The 22,710-nt window shown below is 48.1% G+C and overlaps 1 protein-coding gene across 3 annotated transcripts in view; it reads left to right on the top strand.

Annotated features, from left to right (window-relative positions):
- Positions 1–11,899: 11,899 nt before the first annotated feature.
- ETV5 (ETS variant transcription factor 5) overlaps positions 11,900–22,710 on the top strand; it is a 53,971-nt gene continuing 43,160 nt past the window's right edge. For 2 of the 3 annotated variants that reach the window (XM_080918859.1, XM_080918860.1), the window contains exons 1-5: positions 11,900–12,029; positions 14,701–14,821; positions 14,945–15,032; positions 15,154–15,201; positions 15,293–15,343. In XM_080918859.1, the coding sequence (XP_080774985.1) occupies positions 14,777–14,821; positions 14,945–15,032; positions 15,154–15,201; positions 15,293–15,343 (232 nt within the window). In that variant the 5' untranslated portion in view covers positions 11,900–12,029; positions 14,701–14,776. Of the gene's footprint in view, positions 12,030–14,700; positions 14,822–14,944; positions 15,033–15,153; positions 15,202–15,292; positions 15,344–22,710 lie in introns of those variants that run through there. The other variant, XM_080918861.1, reaches the window with a different exon arrangement.

The following is a 22,710-nucleotide window of genomic DNA, read 5'->3' on the forward strand; positions in this document are numbered from 1 at the left end:
CCCTGAAGATTGGACACAGAAAATCACTCGGTCTGGGCTTGCCTGCCACACCCATGGCCCTTTGTCCAAGATCCAGTACTGCAGGGTAAATAAATAAATCTGACAAGAACAAATACTTTTGGAGTTATCTCCCATCTTTAAAAAGATGAGGTTATTAAATATTGGAAGTCTTTTTTATTTGGATTAGGTCACAAATTAAAATAAAAACATTTAGAGTCCTTATAGGCAGGATGGTAGCTGGAAGAACACGCGTGGCTTCAGATCTCACACCCTTACAAGATACACACCAGAACTTTTAAATAGCTCACAGCCTGCAGGATTCAGTTACTCATCTGTGTGGACTTGGACTAAGTCTCCAGGCTTAAATGGGTGTCTGCCATTCACAACTAGTCCTAATAAAGGACTCTTCAAGACATCCTTGCTGGGGAGTGTGGAAGGAGAAACTCTGGGCTCCTTCCCTGGGCTCTGCCTGCCCTCACCTCCTTCTTACCCCACCTGTTCTCTCTGTCCTACGGAACTAGCTGGAACAAAGAGGCAATGGTGGAATCTGCTGGGCCAGTTCCATACTCGGCCAGGTCTAGACAGCCCCCTCTGTTCCTCTTTGGGGCTCAGTTCTGGTCTAGGTCGAGGAGGCCACTTAGGAGCTGTTCCTCTGTTGCCGCCTCCCCTCCCCCCCCCCCCCGCCCCAGGTCACTAGTAACGCCTTTAAGCCCATTGCTTAGGGGGCAGAGGCAGGCAGATCTCTGAGTTTGACAGCCCGGTCTGAAGAATGAGTGCTGGAACAGAAGAGTTGTGTCTCTGCCTTTCCAACTCTTCATCCAAGTCAGATCCTGTGCTCTCTCACACTCTGCTCTGAGGTACTTAACACCCTTCACAGTCAGTGGACCTGTCTTCCCCCAGAGCAGCAGAGCCCCCCTTCCTTTGGTCACTTCTCTAGAACCTGTAGCTCTTTGCTCAGAGGGATCCAAGTCTTCCAGCTCTCCAGCACACGGTTCCTGCCCAGCATCCCTTCCCTTGCCTGCCCTCCTATTCCAGCCCACCTCAGCTGCCCAGCAGTGGCCAACCCAGCCCTCCCGGTCCAGCCGATAGGTCTTCGGTGACCCTTGCAAGTCCCCTAAGCTGGAAAGAAATATTTCCTCCCTAAATTAGAATAACAGAGTCTTGTTCAAGCCTTGTGCAAAGATATAACTTTCTCAATGTTAAAACTTTTCCCAACAATCTTTGTTAAACTTTACCAGCTGCTTTGCCTATCTCCTGGGAGAACTCACAGGTTACAAGTGAACATTTCATAAGCATGTGTACATGGTGCGGCCTTTTAGGTCTATATACATTCCCATTTTCTGTTCAGTTGGTTTTGGCTCGTGTAATACATGCCACATCCTTTCAGAATAGTCTGCTATTTCTTTATAGAATATTTAATTTTATATGCATGTATGTGTGTGTGAGAGTATGACACGAACGCTTGGGCGCCTGCCTGAAGACACCGGAAAGGTTATCAGATCTCTGCCTGAGGTGGAATTACAGGCAATTGTGAGGACTGATGTGGGTGCTAGGAACTGAACTCCGGTCCTCTGGAAGAATAGCAAGTGTGCCTAACCTCTGAGTCATCTTTCCAGACCTTAATGATAATCTTAAAAAAAAAAAAAAGTATGGTGCTCTGCTTAGAAAACCATGATTGTCAACAATTGTATCAGACACACTACAGCTCTTTCGCTGCAACATGTCACACGCTAAATACACAATTGTGCCCTTTATCACACATTCTGTCCCTACCACCATCCTCCTTTCTGCCAAAGAGCACTCGAGTACCCTGCAGGATCCCATCACCCGAGGGTCTTCTGCCTCTGAATGGGTCCCACAGAACCCTTTGGATTTCTTTGGCAGTCTGTGAAGGTGAAAAAGACATAAAGCATTAAGCGGGGGAAACACTGAGACACCGCTCTCCACAGGAAGTGGCACACTGAGAAGGAGGGCACGCGATGCAGACGCCTTCCTCCACGCTCCCGTCTGGAGCCATTACCACATTGCCATATGGATTACCCAGTTACCGTTCACATTTACAAGGTGTACACTTGGGTGTGAGTGAACGCTACCCACGTTCCTGTCAGGAACGCGTGGGCCAGAACAGGTAAAACACGGATCCTGTAATGAAAAACTACATCTTGCCATTAAAAGCAGTGTGACACATGGGAGGAAGGGGAAGGCCATATTCAGTGTTCATATCCTATCCGGACACAGGCCGGATCTGTCAGAGCAGGCCCTGAGGTCAGCCTCTACGTTCAAGGTAAACATTCCTAAGAGGAAAAGTCCAGACGAAACTCAGATAAATATGCAGAACAGTTAGGTTATGGAAGGGACACCAAAGTGTAGGAGGGGCCAGAGGGGGGTTCCAGCAGAGGGTGTGTAGAATTCTCCCAACCGGGATGTAACTTGATAGACAGGTGGAACGGAACATCTTAGGATGCTCGTTCAGCATGGCTGCATGCTCCAGACGCATGGGGTCTGTCTGAGGGAAACCAGGACATGGGTAAAGACCAGGCAAACCAGGGGCCCTACAGCCTCCTACTCTCTTTCCAGGAAAGATCACTGGAGAGTGCTCCTCCTACCTTTCCACTTTTGCCAAGCCCTGGATTTGGAGGAGCTCTGTAGGGGGTGGGGTGGGAGACAGGTTGGCTGAGCCAGTCCTTTGAAACAGCACTGGGGTATGATATGGATTCTCCTAAGAGACTAAAGGTGAGGGGAGGCTTAAAGTCTTACCAAGCTCCATTTCACCTCAGCTGTGACCAAAATGAATTTCACTTTCTCGGGACCCAGATCTTGCTGTTAGGAAGTGAAGTGGTTCCCTGGGTACACATATCAAGCTTTTGAAAGGCCCCATTACCAGTATGTGGGCAGAACAGAAAGGCACATGCTAACCACAGGTCCTCAACAGGCGGCCCGCTGTCTTCTTTCTTGGGGAGAGTGTTTTGTTGTAGCAGAAATCACTTAGCCATTCATAAGATCATTCAATCTTTGGTGACTGCCTGCAAAGTACTGTGTGATGGAGTTGCAAGGTTCAGACAAAATTGTAAGAGGGTCCCTATTGGACTAAAAAGGTGACAGAGACTGAAGGAAAGGCCATCCAGAGACTGCCTGACCCAGGGATCCATCCCATATACAGCTACCAAACCCAGTCACTGTTGCTGATGCCAAGAAGTGCTTGCTGACAGGAGCCGGATATGGGTGTCTCCTGAGAGGCTCTGCCAGAGCCATACTGATACAGAAGAGAATGCTTGCAGCTAACCATTGGACTGAGCACCCGGACCCCAATGGAGGAGTTAGGGGAAGAGCTAAAGGAGCCAAAGGGGTTTGCAACACCATAGGAGAAACGATATCAACCAACCAGATCCTCCAGAGTTCCCAGGGACTAAACCACTAACCAAAGAATCCACATGGAGAGACCCATGGCTCCAGCTGCATATGTAGCAGAGGATGGCCTTATCTGGCTGGCATCAATGGGTAGGGAGACTTTTGGTCCTGTAAAGGCCTGATACCCTAGCATAGCCAAATGCTAGGGCAGTTAGGTGGGAGAGGATGGGTGGGTGGGGGGAGCACTCTCATAGAAGTAGGGGAAAGGGGTTGAGATAGGGAGTGAGGGTCCCTACTGGAGGAATTTGTACCATGACTGGTGTGATCTATGTTTTAATTAGAAGTATAGCAGAGGATATATTTAGAGCCATTTCTGTGGTTTGTTGACTGGTTTTATGGGAGATGTAGCCCATTATTTTAAAATGTAAACAATTGTCCTGGCAATGACCATCCAAGACATCTAATGTCCTGCCCTCCACTCCCACCTCACCCTGTCTCAGCCATGGCTCCTCCTAGCCATACTATCTTACTAGTTAGACATGTGAGAGCAATCAGTTGGGAGTCTGGGGTCATAGTGACTCCTTTCTGCCTTAATCTGTACAGTAAAATTCTAGCACCTAATCAGTTCCAAGGCTGGCCTATATGCTAGCAGTCTCCAGAGTCTTCCTGGATCCTTACTGGAAGTATTTCATATGTAATGCCAGAACCCATCTCCATGCCTTTCTGATATTACCTGTAGTCAGTCACTCCTTGCCTTTCTCCCACCTCCTGGCAGACTGCTAGCTCTTCTAAGACAAGCCCCAGGCTGAGGATACCAGCTCAACAAACATTTATGTGCGAAGAAATGAAATTCACTTCTCTATGTATTCCCATGCCTTACTATCTTAGGGTTTCCATTGCTATGAAGAGACACCATGACCAAGGCAACTCATAAAAACAACATTTTAATTGGGGCTGGCTGACTTTTCAGTCCATTATCATCATGGCTGGATGCATGGCAGCAGGCAGACAGGGTGCTGGAGGAGCCAAGTGTTCTACATCTTGATCCACAGGCAGCAGAAGGGAACTCCCTTTGGCAGGAAGCCAGGAAGAGGCTCTCTTCCATGTTTGGAGGAGCTTGAACACAGGAACCCAAAGCCCAGCCCTACAGTTACTCACTTCCTCTAACAAGAACACACCCATTCCAACAAGGACACACCTCCTAATGGTGCCACTCCCCATGGGCCAAGCATATTCAAACCGCCACACTTACCTTAGGAAGAGCCTGCAACAGCAATAGCTGGCATCCTCTGACAGCGGAGGGGCATTCAACTGCTGTGCCCAGATACTCCTTGGCCACTTACTGCTGGGTCTCTATAGTGGATAGTCAGTGTGGAAGGAAGACCAGAGGACATGAATACAGCGCAACAAAATCAAACACGTGCCCGGTTTTGTAATAGTTGTAATGAATAAATGTGGTTGTCTGTACTACAGAAAGGACCCATGATGTCATAACAAACTGTTAGTAGAGAGTAATAATGGGCACAGGCAAGGAAGAAACATAGGGGCCTCTCTTTCCATTCTGTACCTTTTTAATAATAAAATATTGTCAGGAATCCCTGCTATTTCAAAGAGATAGGAAATAAGAATGAATCCTATAAATAGACTTTTCATGGACTGGTTAAAATTAGGTTGATGTTAAGCAAATACACATGCAAGAGTCTCACTAGAATGCGTGTCGAAACTACCCAAACTTCCAACAACATCAATTAAATGGTTAGACCAACAACAAGTTAGTCATACAATGGGATATTACATAACAAAGAAAAGGAAAGCATTTATACAATGGAATATTGCAGAACAAAGAAAAAGAGACAAAAGGAAACTACAAATTGATAACTCCTCTAGCCACAATGTCAAGAAGACAGACATAAAAAATGTGATGGGTGATTCTGTTTATAGGGCTATAAAAACAGATACAACTTTTCTATAATTTTTTTTTTAGACACTAGAATGGTAGCTACTGAGGCAGAAGGAAGGAAGGAGGGTGTTTGCTGCCTAGAGGTGGAATGGCTTTCTGTTAGGGTGAGGACATAAGCTAGTGTAGTTTTGTTTCTTAGTCTGCTATCCTAGTTAGCTTTTGTTTTGTTTTTTTGTTCACGTGATGCAATCTAGAGTCATCTGGGAAGAGGAGCCTCAGCTGAGAAAATGCCTCTATCCGAGTGGCCTGCATGCACATCTGTAGGACTTGTTCTTTATTAATCACAGATTAGTTCACTGGGGCGGTACCCGCCTTGGGCAAGCGGTCCTAGGGGTATAAGAACTCTGGCTGGGCAAGCTAGGGGAGCAAGCCAATAGGGAGAGTTCCTCTGCGGCCCCAGCTTTTGTTCCTGCCTCGAGTTCCTACCTTGGCTTCCCTCAGTGCAGTGTGAATCAGGATTCTTAAATAAGTGCTTCCCTCCCTGTGTTGATTGGGGCCATGGGGTTTTATCTCAGTGATAGAAGCTTACCTAATTAAGGCCCATGAAGAAGGCAGACACAGAGGTCCTTACTCTGGGAAAACTTATTTCGTCCACACTTAACAACCCATGCACGTTTGGGAGGGTTCCCACTTTAATCAATGCTACCTCCCCCCCCCCCCAGCACGGAGACAGTGAGGGAAGAGGATGTGTATTTGTTTCTAACACTTACTGTGGTGGTTTTGTCTCACATGGCAATAGATGGGGAGGCTGGCAAAGGGCAGGGTGGATGTCTCATGTCAGATCAAGTAATCAAACTCACCGATGGAACATTTCATCCAATACCAGTCAGTCATTTATTTCTCCATCGCTCAACTCAAAACACACACACCTCACTCGGTAGATCCCGCAGAGCCTCAGTGGAGGTGGGTGCTTACAGACCAAGCCCAAAGCCAAAGGACAGCCTGTCTTGTCCCCTGCGCTCCAGTTGCAACACTGAAACAAGCCAGCTCCCTTAGCTCCAGTCTTCCAGTAGTGTTGTTGGGAGATGCTAAAGCAAGGCCTTTCACAGCTCCAGGCAGACAAAAACAAACCAAACCAAACCAACACCCTCCTCCCCCAAATGTGAGACGCCCAGCTCTTGAGTTGGGAATAAAGTCTAAAAAAGCCAAAGCAAGGCCTAACTTCTTCTGCTCATATGAAACTCACCACTAAGGGCATAAAAGGAAGTGAAAAGCCAACTCTAGGTCAAAATAGAATCTGCCAAGTCCACACATCAAGTTCCTCTACAGACTCCCTGGGACATCGCACCTCACGCAGAACCCATGGATTCTTTCTCCACGCCCACTTCTAACTCATTCGGTTTAAAGGTTTCCAAAGATCTGGGGGTTGCAAGCATGAGCTACCTTGCCTGGCTTGGTTTGGGGTTTCTAAACTGTCAGCTCAGAGGCAGGCAGAAAACTACAGTGGACATAAGGCACCAAGGGGTTGGAGACTCCCCCCTTTTTAACACACCACAAATTCTGGTTAACAGTAGGAGGAGGAGAGAAGCAGAAAAACTCTAAAGAGCAGACACAGAATTCCTTCCTTCGAAGCCCAAGCAGCCTGAGGGTCCCTCATAAGAGAGAGAGAGAGAGAGACAGAGAGAGAGACAGAGAGAGAGAGACAGAGAGAGAGAGAGAGACAGAGAGAGACAGAGACAGAGAGAGACAGAGACAGAGACAGAGAAAGGAAAGTTGGCATGTGACTGGTTCCACAAGTAGGCATGTCTATAGCTAGAGGTGGAGGATAGGCTCCAGAAAAACCATGGGATCCTGTGTGTGTGTGTCTGTGTGTGTGTGTGTATGTGTGTGTGTGTCTGTGTGTCTGTGTGTCTGTGTGTGTGTGTGTGTGTATTGGTGGAGGGGTGGGGCTGAAAGAAGACATCCTTCTTCTATCAGAAGTCTTAATTTCTCATTTTCCTTCAGATTTCCCTGAGAATGACTGTTTCAGAACATCTAAGACTAGAGTGTTAGCAGAAGACAGGAGACTGTCTCAGGAAATAAGCCATGAGAGGGATATGGGTTCCGCCCAGAATTCCAGTCATATGGTCAGGAACATGTTTTCAAGCTGGCATGCTGCTTCACACGAGAAATCACAGACATGCATGTATGCACGTTCTAGTGTGGGTGCATGTGTGTGCAAATGTATGACATTTATGCACGTGTGTGCAAGTGTGGAGACTAGAGTGCATTCGTTTAGGCATGATATACACCTTTTTTTTTTCTTTCATTTTTGTTGTTGTTGTTTGTTTGTTTAGGATATGGTCTCTCCTGGAACTCAGCACTTAGGCTAAGCTGACCTCTCAGCGAGCCCGGGGAGCCCTCTGTCTTATCCCTTCAGTACCAGGAATATACATTCATATACGTTCACCGCACAGTGCCCGGCTTTCAGGCTTGTTTTTAAACATCTCACACTGACTCTCAGTTTCCCAGCAAACTTTAGCACTGCCTGTGTGTGAGAGGTGGGGACATCGAATGAGACACTGCATGTGGGGTGTATAGGACACGGAAGATACTCAGGAAATAGTTTCTTTTTCATTCATGGTATGGGTTTCAGGCAGGTGTACCCTCCCGCTTCAGACAATCCTGAAGTCTAGGTGGGAGCAAGTTTCCAGAGAACTACTCTTGGGAGAGTGGCAGATGCAGAGCCCGAACCCCAAAGGCAAGACAGGACATAACACAGGAGAGCGTGCGCCAGAGAACAAGGCCTTGCTCCCAAGTCTCACTCTTAATAGCTACAAGCCATTGAAAATAATTTCCCAACCTTTGTGCCTTACTTTCTACATCTAGCAAACAGCAGACTGGTGATTTACATATCACAGGGTTGATGGAAGGGTCAAGCGGACTCATTTAGGCAAACCTCCAAATAGAGTCTGGTTCTTCCGAAGTGGGCTGTTGTCTTTAAGCATACAGCTTCTAAAGGCCTGGGCTGTTCAGCTTAGTGATTGAATAGACTCTGGGGAAACCCTATGTGATACACTCTCTGTATTAGTTAATTTTGGGGTCACTGTGACCAAATGACCTCAACTAAAACTATTGAAGTGAGGGAAGATTTATTGATTGATTGATTGATAGACTAGCCTTTGGCTTAGTGAGTTCTGGTCTGGCTGAGCAGGAAGGGCGGTTCTGCCCACGGCTGAGGCAGAACACACTCCAAGAAGCGGTGTGGATGCTCTGAAACCAGGGGCTACTTTGTAACCTTTCAAACCTGTCCCATTTTGCTGCCCTCAAATAGAACCACTAACTGAGACCACTGGTTAAGACATGATCCCTTTGAGCCACGGCACTATCCTGCTCTGTGATATTTCTGTGCCTCAGTTTCCCTACCTACAGGAACTGGAGATGATCATTCCAGTACACCCTGTAAGTACACCCTGCTTTGGAGGGGCTATAGGCTGAAATAGTGCTGCTATATATGTGGAAGTTCCTAGTAACTGTGGGATCTCACCACCCATGGCTGCGAAGGGTAACAGGATCCCGGTCTGTTTAAAGAGACACAGATAGTGGTGTGGTTTCTTTTCTTCTCTCAGGTCTCGGGACACTTGTTTCTATATTTTAGAAAGGAAGACCGAATTCTTGACCTTTCCCTTAAAGAAAACACTTCTGTACCATTTAATGCGTGTCTTTAAATCCTCCACGCCATAAAAGAAGAAACTTGGGGTTGTGTGCCTGCCCCCCAGGGCCACACTAGCCACAGCACTTCTAATTGAAACAGGAGGCACAGGGGATGAGGGACAACGGGAGCACATTTGTCAGGGGACAACAGGGCATGTCTGTCATTTTGGACACAGCTTAAAGGTGGGTTGTGTGCCCTACACTCCAGCCTGCTTTGGCATTTTGTTGGGGACCATGTGAAAAGCAGACCTCTAAAAGGAGCACCCAGGCTGGGGGCCTCCTCTCCTCCCTTCCCCTCACCCTCATTGTCTCCATCGGACACTGCAAACTGAACTCGAAGAACAGGAGTCTAGTTTCTCATTGTGACCGAGTTTTGCTACTGCCCAAGGACAAAAGCTAGATTGACACAAGAAGAATGTCCCAGGGGGCGGGTCACTTTTTGTTTCCTTTTCCAATTCTGTTTCTCTCCTGGAGGGGAAGGAATGAGAATTAGAACACTTGTTCTACAAATCCCCCTATGTAAATATGTTTCTTAGGAGCAAAGATCCAGCGCACTGGACTAGAAACCTCTCAAGCCTAACCTTAACTCTCATATCTGGCAGAGAGAGAGAGGGTGGGGTGGGCAGGGGGGGTGGAAAAGCCAGAGAGGAGTGGAACCCATTTCGGCCTCTGGACTCTGTTCACAAGTCCTTGATGGGTGGCACTCCTGTGGGGGGCTCTGGAGTGTGACCTCGCCTTATCTACTTTCAACAATGGATGGACTAACGCTGTGCCTTAGTTTCTCCTTTGTAGAACAGAGCTGTTAATAGTTCTCACTGCCGCACCGTGGGGAAACAGTCTACGGAGGACTGAGTGACTGTGGGCCATCCAAAGCAAGCCCGGGGTCTCATTCCTCTCTATAACTTCTTATTTATTTATTTATGGCCTAGCACAGGATCTGGCCGATTATTTGTTACAACTCAAACGTTTGCTGGATGAGTAGGTTATTTATTACCAGGAGCCTTAAGGAAGCAATAATTCCCCACATATGATACCTTAGCTATCAACTTCTCTTTTCTACGGTGCTGGACTAACAGGAAGAAGGGAAGGATAGAGAACTCTGGGTGAGTTTGGGCTACATGGTGACTTCCAGGCCGAACTGGCTACATATCAAGGCCCCGTCTCACAGAGTAACAAATAAATAAACCAAGTATGACACACAATACTTCTCCTAGTTCAAGTTAGCCCGTTTGTTGCTACACACCCTATAAACTTCCAAATTTCTCTTCCCAAGGAGGAATGGAGGGCAAAGGTCACAAAAGCCACACTCCAGAGGGAACCACTGTGAGGTGTTCTGCACTGGTGTATGTAAGCATACAGCGAGCCACGAGCTTTTAGAGGAACGGGACCCCAGACAAATAAGCAAAGGGGAGTAGGAAACTCTTGACAGAGAGGAGGATGGCCTGGGCTGAGAGCAGGGAGAGATGGCGGTGGAGAGTAGACCAAGCTGGAGGGAGGATCCAAGAGGATAAACTCTCCAGCCACCACTGTGCTCTAGCAGGAAATTAAGTATCAAGGAACTGCTCGTTAAAAGTTCAAAGCACCTGCCCACACTTCAACTGGTGCCCTTCCCAGTCTCTGGCAAAACCGATAACTCAGCCGGCTGAGCCTGGGTACACGTCTCATCCCAGCATTCAGGCTGGTCAAAGACTGTAATCAACACATCAAGCGCCACTCTGATACACATTGTGTATGTGTGTGTGTGGGGGCATGGACACTAGAAATCCACACATAGGGCATGGGGCACCCGTAGTGTAACAACTTGAGACCCACTTTGCAGAGGCTCTCCAAACTTTGATGCCCTGCTCACGGGCACCCTAATACATCCCCGGGAAAAGAAGAGAACGGCCGGCGTCGATGGCAGGAGCGGGACGAGGAGGTGGAAGGGGTAGGGGATGGTTTTATTTGTTTCCCGAAACACCCTGTTAAGAATCGCAGCAATTGCAGTCAATACCCGATCCTTTGGCAAGCAACGTTGCTTCTCCTGGTTCCCAGCTGCACGGGATCTAATTCGCAAACACACCATCTTGCATTCAACACTTAAATGGAAAACAAGCAGCCGGGGAGGGAAGCAAGCGGTCTCGCTGCACGCACGTTTCAAAGGGATTTGTGCTTCCAAGGCCTTCTACCGGTCCGGTGCGGTCCACCAACAGGATTTCTGGCTGTAGCCTTGCTTGCAGAGCTCAGAGAGCCAGTTAGCCCAAGCAGACGCGATCGGGTCTGGCCTTAGGCTTCGCCAACGTGAAACATCAACTAAGAACTGGGAAAGCTCATGTTTTAAAAGGAAGATAACTGCTTATTCTTTCCACTGGAAACCTGGTTTAAAAAAAAAAAAATTAAAGCCTCTCTTCAAGGTAGCTAAGATTAGAGGGCTCGGTTTCCGTTTTCTGTGTTTCTATGGGCCGAACGCCCAGGCGGGTCAGCGAGTTTCTGTGTGTGGAATGACGAATTCCTCTCGCCTGAGTTCTAAAATGATAACTTAGCTCGCTGCTGCAGCTGCGAACGCCTGGCGCCAAGCGGCCCCGCCCGGGGGTGGCGGGAGGAGAGGCGCAGGCCGAGGCCAGGGGGAACTTCGCGAGTGGCCCCTTTAAGAGCTTCACTGACTCAGCTAAGCTCCCCCTCAGGTCGCGTTTTTTATGAATGAAAAACGTCCTTACATTCATTATATAAACAAGCCTGTGCTGATTGGTCAATGGCGCCCAGAGCATAAATTATGTAAAACAGACCTCTGAGGGTGTTGAGGGAGGCCTACCGTTAGCCAATGGGCGCCGCAGTTAATGGGGCGGCCCCGCTGGATTTGCCTGAAGACAGGGTAAACAAGAAGTGATGGGCAGCCGCGGGGACGGCGGCGGACCAATGGGGACGTTTGTGCTCCGGGCCGCGGGCCAATGGCGGCGGGCGGAGCCGGCGGGGGCCGGGCCAGTGCTGCAGCGGGTTGCAGGGCGGCGCAGAGTCCGGAGGCCGGCGCGCGGAGCGGTCCTCATTCCCGATCGCTGCGGCCCAGCCCGCCACCGAGGCGCGCAGGCGGGCGCGCGGAGTAGCCGCTCAGGTGCGGGCTGGTTCGGGGTCCTCAGTTGGGCGTGCTTGGGGTGACTCCTGGAGCTAGCCGCCCCCTCCCCCCGAGGCCCGGTTCGGCTCGGTTCGGTTCGGTTCCTGGGAGGCATCGGGCGGGGGCGGCTAGCGGTTCCGGAGCGAGCGGAGAGCGGGTTTCCGCACGTCGCGGAGGAGGCACCCGGGGTGCTGGATCGGTGCAGGGAGCAGGGTGCGGGACGCAGGCTGCGATGCCGGGTGCAAGAACGGGGTGCGGGGCGCGGAGTTGTGGGCCCCCGAGGGCCCTGGGAGGCTCGCGAGAAGAAACGCTCAGCGACTCTTATGTGGGAGGGGGGCGGGCGGCAGTTTCAGGGGTGCTGCTTCAGAACCCCTAGAGTTAAATGACACCGACATGTGCAGCCTACGGGTGCAGGATCTGCCCGAACTTCTGCAGGCCTGGCAAGTTGGAGACTGGGCAGCGGGCCCGCAGCCCCCCACTCCCTCCTCTGAGGGCTTGAGGGTGTTGGGGGCCGTCTGAGCCACATCCTGGGGAGGAGAGAACCCGTACCGAACCGGCCGAGAGTGATGCTGGAGCCTCGTGCATGATTCGGGGTCTGCCTCGCAAAGGGGGTAGTGGTTGAGTAGGGGGTGATGAGGGGAGGAGGCGTGTGGGATCGGGAGTAAGTCAGAGGCGGCTGGTATCGTCCAGCGCCGTACCTCGTTTTCTGAATGTGGGTGACTTTATGAATGAAGCGGGTTTCTTTCTTGGGCTCTGAGCTCAGAGGCTTTTTTTTTCCTCCCCTTTTTTGTGAATGAAGCATTGAGCTTTCTTCCTAAAACGCTGGGGTGAGGGGCCTTGCGTCGGAGGCTAAGCGTGCGTTGGGAGTGGGGGCGGGGGCGCAGCTGAAGGAGTTTTCATGAATGGGAAGGCTGGGAATAGGGTGGAAGTGTGTCTTGTTTTGTGAATGGGGCCCGGCGCGAGGGATCCAGTTACAGCCTCTACCTGCGGTGGCGGCCGCAGCTCGTTCTCCCATTCATAAAACCAGGCTCGCTGCGTGCTACGGGGAGGGGCCTCGATCCGGTCGCTGCGCCCAGTTAAAGTTTTCCTGGGGGCACCCGGGATTTGGGGGCTGGGGGGGGCGACTACGACGACACAAAGGAAGTGGTTTAAACTCCAGGGTGAACTGAAGCCTTGCCTGCAGGCTTTAAAAAGATACTTTGAACACGTTGTTTCTAGCTCTTGAACTCTTAAGGGCTGCTTTTGGAATCTCTCAGGGCAGTTTCTTTTTACCAATTTTTTCAAAGGATATTTTTGCGCATCATGAGATTCTAAAAATATTTTACCCTCTGGTTTTCTACACGTTATTCTCTTAACCCACAACAGACATTTAAGAATTTCTGAGGCCACAACTTAGGCAGATTTTTAAAAGAAAAATACAATACAGAGTTCATTCATGCGTTCGGGTACTGGTTAGTGACATTCAAGAGAGGCCTCATTCTGAACGATATGTTTGCACTGTGTGGAAGGCAAGCTGGCAGGAGTGTTTTTCTAGGAAGTTGTGAACGCTCTTTCCTGTGACTTTGAAAATATCTGATGACTTGGGCCAAGTGCTGGCTGTGAAGGGTTTTCTTGTATCCTGCTCACTTATGAAAATTTGATATGGTGCTCACAGCGTGAAAAACAAGTCATATGGAAATGGCTACTGTGAAAAAAGTTCCCAGTTTGTGTGCAACTTAAAATGCCAGGTAGGCCTGCGTTTAGAACTGAGGTGAATGAATTCTTGTTATGCCCCCCATTGTTTCGACCTGAGTTTTTAGTTGGAAAGTTGATTGGTTAAGGAAGGTGATACCTAAACTTGCTAGCTAATTCCTGCCACATTAGAAAAGTGTTAACCCTCTTCCAAGCCCAGCTCTTACCAGTGTTTGACTGGTTTTGTTGAAGATTCGAAGTCGTTAGAACAGGGAGTTTTTCTTTCCATGGATATTTTTGCATTGAAAGGTTTTTATGGTGTTGTTGGTGATGGGCTTTTTGTTGTTATTATTGTTGTTGGGTTTGTTTGGTTGGTGGTGGTGTTTGAATTTCCTTTATCTCTCATTTTTATAAATGTTTTATTTTAGACATTGAATAGATGGCAGCTAATCTTTGTAGGTTACCATGGAGATGCTGCGTCATGTCAGGTATACACACCTGTTTGGACAGACGGTTTGGGTTTAAATAAAGAATTGTGTGAAGAAAGTATACTTTTGATCAATTTGTTCCTGGAACTGTACTTAGTATTTTTACCGGAGACCTACAAAAAGACCTACAGAATGCTTTGAGAAACACCATGCATACTAGTTTCTTAATTGCCAATAATTTGGAATATGTAACACCCAGTTTCTGTAGTTCTTGTCACATAAAGTGGCAAATCTTAATTAAAAACTTAATTTAAAAAACAGCAAAAAATCTTGCAACAGATAACTTGGAAGGTCATTTTTCAGTGCAAGTAAGTTGAGGGAGTTGGTTGGTTGGTTTTGACTTAGTAAGTGGTGTGTGTGTGTGTGTGTGTGTGTGTGTGTGTGTGTGTGTGTGTGTAAGTATTGCTTAGAGATATCAGAGAGGTGAGGTGGTTACTCAGACAGGAAGGAAAGAATTGTATAAAATTACTCCATCCCGGCCACAGTTTAAATCTCCCAAATCTGTGTTTCAGGAGGATCTTTCCCACCCCCAAGAAACTACTCAATGCTGAGACCTTTCCAAGTGGTAGCAGAGACTTTGGAAGCACCATGGATGGGTTTTGTGACCAGCAAGTCCCCTTTATGGTTCCAGGGGTAAGTTGTCTTCTGTGCCGTTTTGTCCTTGACCTCCGTGGTGTGAGTCTTCTCCTGGGAGAAGGGTGGACCCTCTCTGCACCTCTTTCTGCATTTGAATCTTCATTTTTTGGCCTCTTTCAGAAATCTCGGTCTGAGGACTGTCGAGGGCGACCTGTGATTGACAGAAAGAGGAAGTTTGTGGACACAGATCTGGCTCACGATTCTGAAGGTAGTGGAGCTTTCCCTATATGCTGTGACTTTCAGGTCACACAGACCCCTGAGGTGCAGACTCTTGTGCTCCTTAGCACAAGAAATAGCCCCATTTTAAGTCTGTCTTTGTTTGTTTGCAGAGTTGTTTCAGGATCTTAGCCAACTTCAAGAGGCTTGGTTAGCTGAAGGCAAGTTTCTTGGCTGTCCTGTTTTCCATGTAAACATTTTACTGTGCCTTTTAGCAAAATGCAAGGATCTAAAACAGAACTCTCTTTCCAGCTCAAGTTCCGGACGATGAGCAGTTTGTCCCAGATTTTCAGTCTGATAACTGTAAGTACCTTTGCGCTGGTGACACATTTGTTCTGAAATTGTTTGGTCTTGGATTATTTCCATCTAGAATATGTTCATTTCTTCAGCGATAGCCAGAAGATTTGGACAGTGTTATGCATGCATTTTAATAATTCAGGGTTAGTCCTGAAGACTTGCCTCATTTTTTATTGATATACTTTCTGGCTCTTTTGAAGGGCACTACTTACTCAACATGATTTCAGTAAAATTCCTGTTTACTTTAACAGCGTGAACTCCAGAATTTTAAGTTAGAATACTAGCTAAGATTCTGTGTCAAATGTCTGCTTGTATTTAGATTTGTCTGGATTGGATGGATACACACACACACAAACACACACGCACACACAAAGTACTTTGTGGCGTGTGGGTTCTTGCAGAGCCCAGAAGAGGGTGTCATGTCCCCAGGAACTAGAGTTACTGTTGACTATGAACAGCCATTTGTGGGTGCTGGGAACCCAACTCGGGTTCTCTGGAACCCGAGCAGTGAGTGTTCTCAACTACTGAACCATTTTTCCAGCCAGCCCCCAGTGCCTATAAATCAACATTTCTTTTTTTTTCAAATCCTTTTCCGTTTTGTTTTCTAAATTAAGTCTTTGGGCTGAGGATATAGCTCAGTGGTATAGAACCTGCCTAGCATGTACAGTGAATGTTCCGAGTTCAGCCCACTAGCACTACAAAACAAGAGTTATAAATTAAGGCCAAGCCGATGCTGAATCTGACATTTTTTTCCCCCTTTGAACGGTACAGCACGTACTTCCTGCAGAATTCCTGTTGATCGCGGCTCCACCTAACATGTCAGTTTTGTTTCTTCTAAGCTAATCAAGGGTGGGCACAGAGCACAGAGTGACTTGATTTGCTTTCATTTATCATATGCTTGTTGGGACCTCATGGTTGAGTAAAGCCTTTTCTTCACCATCTTTAGGTGCTCGTTCCTTAAGGTACTTAGTTCAGCAAGGAGTCCCACGGAGGTTGGCAGGGCGGAGTTAGCATTGCCCTGCTCTTTCTGGGCTGTCCTCAATACATTCAGGAGCTTTATGGTCCAGGCACAGCTACCAAGGACAAAGCTGGCTGATGAAATTGGAGCAGCACAGAGCTGCTCTAGAGAGCATTAGTCACTGGCAAGTGAGCAGGTTTAAGAGCGGTCTGGAGAATGCTGCCTCTCTTGAGGGTTGAATCATAGAGAAATTCGTGCGTCTTAGTCATAGTTTATAATAGCAGGCACCTGAGCCGGGCTGGGATTTCATTTCTCATTTTGCACCAACTGCTTCTTCTCAGCTTGGTTTTATCTCTGGGGTGTATGTGTGCATGTGTGCAGAGAAAACGTCACCGGGAGAGAGGGAGTGTCTGGGTCTGTTTAAAAGCAGGGCATTCTAAATCTATTAGCTGAAAGAACAGAGGTACCCGCTAAGCGTTCTGTAATGATATAGCCCTTGTGTTCAAGGCCGACTGCCATGAAACTTGAAAAAAAATAGAAAAAAATGGAATAGGCTGCAACCATCGATGAATGGCTACCTCACTTTGCTGTGGAGATTGTACAAACGAAAGTGCTTATTTTTGTCCTTCGATTGTTTGGAAGTGATTGGCTTACTTTTGAAAGGCTAAATAGCGGCTCACCGGCTCACCCCTGTGGCCAAGGTGGGGTGGGGGTGTTTGGATGATGCCGGAATCTGGGCTCAAACTTGTTTCTGTCTTGGTAGTTTGTTTCCATTCTTTCCCAGAGCTGCAGCCTGCTTGGGAGGCGGCTTGCATGGCAAAGGGTTCTTTGAAATGCTTTTATGGCACTGTTTGCTTCTCGGTGGCCCACAAGAGTTAAAAGGGGAGGTGAGACAGCTGGGCTCGCGTTGATTGCACGCTTTGCCTGTTCTTCAAGGAGGGGGCTGTCAGCGAGCAGAGTTTCTGTCTGCAGAGACTCTTATCTGTGGGAATAGGCGAGAGCAAAGAAGTCAATAAATGTGTCGGTCAGTGCTCTAGAAATAATTCCTGCTCAGCAGAGAGAATGTGCTAGGCTCTTCAGTTAAAATACCGGTCCTTAAATGCAGGTGCTTTGTGAGCTCCCCTTGTCTACCAAACATGTTGGGGTTGGTTGGTTTGTTTTTGTTGTTTGCTTGCTTGCTTTTTTTTTTTTTTTGGGTGGTAACTGCTTAAGGTCAAGCTTGTCTTTAAGGATAAAATGGATGGTTGAGTAGCCTTCAAAAGCCTCTTAGTAACTCCCTCCCCTTACTCTTCTTGAGGTAGAGCTTGGGGAGGGTGGGGTCAAATAGGCTTGAGATTTGAGGCAGAAGCCCCCCAGGATGGCATTCATTCAAGCTGCTGTGTTTGATTGTAGTTAAGGTTCAGACTGATGGGGGAATCCCTGGAGGAGCTGGTAGAGCCGGTAGGTGTCAGACTACATACTTCCATGTTCTTGTGTGGAGCACCAGCCCTTTCAGATGTCTCCTGGAAAAGTTATGGGGTGGGGACCAGTAAAGGCTAAATTCCTGAGATGTTAGATTAATGTGTCCAGATTTGAGTAACATGTCTATTGACATTTACCTGCAAATGGAATGTAAAGAGACAGATCCATGGTAAGTTCACAGAACTGTCCAGCTTACCTCTGGCTAGGTCGACTTCACCGCCGATCGTGAGCACACAGTAACGAATGCCCTTCTGTTATGTTTATTTAGATTTTGCTCATTTGTGTGTGGCAAGGTTTCTTAGGGTGCTAGAGGATAATTCGTGGAGGCTGGTTCTCTGCATTCCGTGTGTGGGTCATCAGGCTTGGTGACAAAGCACTTTTATCCTCTGAGCCATCTCGCTGGCTCCTTGTTGGAAATTTTAGAAATTAAAATCAAGAGGACAGAAAGTGCACCCTCTAGGACACAGCTCCTCCCTCGTGATGTGGTGACCCCCAACACACACCATAAAATCATTTTGTTGCTACTTAGTAACTATAATTTTACTACTGTCCTGAGTTGTGACATATTATCTGATATGCAGGCTATATGGTATGTGACACCCCCCAAGGGGGTTGTGATCCTCAGGCTGAGAACTGCCCTCCAGAGCCTAGGAACTCTGTCACTGTCCCCACCCCCAATAATCATTGTTCCAGAGATGTGAGATGAAGATGCAAGATTGAGGTAGAAATCCCTTGAAGGGATAGTTTGAAAATCCCAACGCGTAGTTTGGGTGAAGGTAGAAGAATTCTGTGAGACAAACAGTAGAGGTTTCTACACTAATCTAGGCCTTAAGGAAAAGCTGCATCCTGTTGAGTTTAAGGTCTAGGGGGTGGGTTTCAGGGACGTATTGGGGAGGACACTGGCCCTTCCTGCCCACACTTCAGATGAACAAATAGAGGTTTTCCATTTAGGCTTGGAAGAGATACAAAGCAGAAACATTGTTAAAATTGACTTAGAGTTCCGGAAAGGTGCTTTAGTTTATGGGAAGTTGTAAAACTGCTAGTCCTCTGTGTGTGTGTATGTGTGTGTAAGATAGTGTGTTATGACCTCTGGAGTCTCGTGTGTGTGTGTGTGTGTGTGTGTGTGTGTGTGTGTGTATGTGTGTGTGTAAGATAGTGTGTCATGACCTCTGGAGTCTCTGTAGACCTCTCCACCCATTTCCTACATATTTTCACAGAAATCAGTTAAAGCCACTGATAGGATTGAGCCCCGAGAGTACTTTGGTGATGAGGAAGCTGTCATTCTCTGAGCCGGACTTCCTGGGTAGCTGGGTTTTTCAATGCAGGTTTCTGTAGCATCTTGTTTGTTTCAATGATGGCATTGTAATGATTATCAGCATCTTGAGTAGCTGAAATATTGATGCTAAGGAGAATGGGAGGAGTGTTAAATCGCACTGTAGAGTCATAGCTCTTGTACCAAATTCACAAACGTATTAAATTTCAGATGGCCTCATTTTCCCCTTGAATTAAAAAAGGGGGAAGGAGTATGACTTCCCAAGTACAAGTAATTTCCCAAGGACTAGCTAATTAACTGTTGAAAATCAGCTTTTCATAAGCATGGTGCTGTGGGTGTCTGGGAAGCAGGGTTAGCACTTATGCTAGCCCTGGGGCCTCAACAGTGACCCTGGGGCCCTTATCACAGTGGTCTAGACATGGCCTCTGGGGAAGGATGCTAATGGCTGCTCTTGCTCTGTGGAGTGAGGCCATTTGGAGCTAAAAGGAATCTAGTATGTGTTGTTTGAAGGCAAGGAAGGAATCTGTTGGTGCCCTAGGAAGAGGCCACTTGGCAGAGTCAAGACGGCTGTGTTTTCAGGAGGCAATGGTACTGGGGGGCAGGGGCGGCGTAAGCAATCTGATGGAGAAGTGTAAGGGAAAAACAAAACAAGAAAGTGAGGTGACTGGACCCCAGGTCCCCAGGCGTAGGTGACTCTGGGAGGCTTGGCCCACTAGACCTTGCTGCCAACGGGGCCCTAGATGATTAGTGGTCATTCCTAGTTTCATGTCCTGGTGGTCATCTAGCATGGGGAGAACTGTTAGTGACCTAAGGCCATTGATCTAAACGAGGGCCATATGGTATTTAAAACAATAGTTTTTCTCTTACTCTTGTCCAGTAGTTCCCGGAAGCCTTTGTGGTCTTTTGTGTTTGGTGAAAAAGTCCTGAGGGGGAAATTAATCTGCCCGACAGCCCTGTAACTGCCAGGAGTAACAAAGTCCTGGCAGCTATCAAGAAATCACCATTTAGCCCCTGATCTCCGACATCCTCCCGCTTTACCAGATGAAGAGGCAGGGCCTGGAAAGCCGAGAGAGAGGCCTCGTGCTATTTGCTGCTCCTTCCGGCTCATTCTATCATTGTGGTACCGGCCCCAGCAAAGAACACCCCTCTGGGTGAGGTAGGTTTGGGTGTGTGAAAGACTGTTCCTCGTGCATCTGAGTTTTAATGGTAGTGAAGGCAGCCTCAGGCTGACATCCCCCTCTTGGGCATATACTGCCCTTGAGCAGCTTGGGCCCCATCTGTACCCTGGCACTCACTGCTTCTCCATTTGGAATCCAGGGAGCTCAGAGTTTCATCGTGTGGCGGCTCCCAGCTCTTGGACGGAGGCCAGGCTCACTGATGCCATTACCGGATTAGGTGGCTTTTTAAAAAATTCATTTTGTGAGCCTCATCAAGCTCATTTACCAGAGGCTTTGGTCGTCAGTTTCCATACTGTTCCTTCTCCAGGCTTCTTCTGAATGAATGGCAAACACTGGAGCCTGTGTGTGTGTGTGTGTGTGTGTGTGTGTGTGTGTGTGTGTGTGTGTGTGTGTGTGTGGAGAGAGAGAGAGAGCAAGCTCCCAAAGTCCATTTAGGGACCAGACGCATAAGGTGAGAGTGAACTTTACCTGGAGAAAAGCCCCCAAAGGTCCTGCCTACCAAATAACAGTTGCTCTTTCTGCTTAGACCGAGGACGTTAGAGGAGGGTTGCTGCATGGGGAGAGCATCTCTAGACAGCCTAGGATCTAGAACAGGAGCTCCAGACTTCTCCCAAACAGGCCAGGCACAGCTTGTGAACTTGATACCCTGGAAGAGAAGTTGGGAATGGGCAGTGGAAAGCAGGAAACATAAGATGTTTGAAAACACACAGGCTTTGAAGAAAACAGTCCAGAAGATCAAAATGCTCTTGTTCAGGTTTCCTGAAGAAACGTTCTTTTCCTTGAAAGCAAGTTTGGTCGTCAGACTGGTTCCATCTACTCACCCTCAGGGTAATTACTGAGTGTTCAGGGGCGGGGGCAGGAAGCCTAAGACACCAAACCAGTTTTTAGCCTCGTACCCTGTGAAGTCGGGAGAGCTTTTTATCCTTGCGGTTCATTCACATCTGCATATTCTTCCCTTTGGATGCCTGGACATCCAGGAGGGAATTGCTAAACGCTTCAGGGCCACTCAGAAGCCAAGAAATTGTTGAAATTCCTTGTGTCTCCCAAGTCTGTCCTGGGGAGGAAGCCACTGGACACTCTGTTAGCTACCATGGATAAATTGGGGGGGGGGGGGGGGAGAAGTCTATCAGAGAGAGATAGGGCTGCCCCTAAATCTAAACCAGTTTTACCAGGGCAGTAGAAATAGGAATTCTTCCCTAGAAGCTACAGTAACCTGCGGCTCTGGAGTCCTTTTTCTTTCCTTCCTCTCCCCTGAGGGCATGTCCCTGCATCTCCTCTCCCACAGAGTCACCCCACCTTGCTTACAGCAGCTGTAATCCTAGCCGTTTGGATCCTGGGGAGGGTGCAGACCCAGCCAGCACCCCCCACTGCGTCTGAATTTCTTACATAAATCCAGCATAGTGGGCGAGCAGGCTTCTCTGTGGCCACAGCTGAGCCCTGTGCACTAGCAGGTCTGTCCCAGTTAGCTGGGCTGCAGACCGACTCCCCCTCTTGACTGAATGGAGCATTCCAAATTGGTTGTGAATGGAGGGCGGGGCCCACTGGCAGACTTTTTCAATGAATAACCAGACCCCATTGTGCAGCCCGTAGAAAAACAACCAACTCCCAACAACGCTGGGACTGTTAGAAATCTGCCTGTGATTGGCAGCTTGGAGCACCTCCAGAATTAGTTTCCTTTGGCTTCCTAACTGCTCCCTGCTCTCCAAACCTGAGCTTAATGGGGTATGAGTTTTCTTTTAAGGGCTGTCTTAACTCTCTCCTTACCAGGCTGATGACTTGGGCTGAGGAGGCCTGGTCACAGTGGACCCTGGACTCCCTGAGTCCTCCCTCCTTGTTTTGCCTGCCTTTTTCTAGTGTAGCTGTTTAAAGGCAGTAAAGGGAGGGCTAGCATCTCCAGAGAGACTTGGTTTGAGGAGTTCATCTTTTTATTTCGTCTGGTGCTGTTGCTTTAGCTGTGTAGTCTGTTCCCCCAGCCCCGCCTCAGCTCCACCTCAAAATGGCCACCCGCTCTGCCACACTCCATTCTTTATTCCAGGTGTGGAGGATAGGTGTTGGCAAGCCACAAGCCAGTATATCTTGCTAAAAAGTCTTTCCCAGGAGCCAATAAAAAATGTACTTCTTTCTACCCCTTGGTCTCATTCTTGTTTGTGCTCAGAAAGTATTACTTAAAAATGTTGATTCCCAAACTTCAGCCCCTGGCTGCAGGCTACCCTCCCTGTGGCTTCCCCAGATGAATACCCAGGAAGTACCAGAAAAGAACTCAACCTTGAAACAACTCCAAAGCCAGAAAAACCTCCTGCAGGAAGTACTCGGGGCTTTAGGAGCACCCGGCTTGATGCTCTTCACCTTAAACAGCCTCCAGCATCCTGGCTAACAGCCAGCTCCCAGGACATCCCCAAAAGGCAAGCTTAGCATTGTAGAGAACACCGCTAAAGGGAAAAGCCTAACTAGTAGTGATTGGTGTGGTTTCCTCAGGATTTTAAAATGCTCGGCTAAGAGTTTG

This window comes from Micromys minutus (genome assembly GCF_963924665.1).
Source record: "Micromys minutus genome assembly, chromosome: 7".
In the NCBI taxonomy this organism is placed as follows: domain Eukaryota; kingdom Metazoa; phylum Chordata; class Mammalia; order Rodentia; family Muridae; genus Micromys; species Micromys minutus.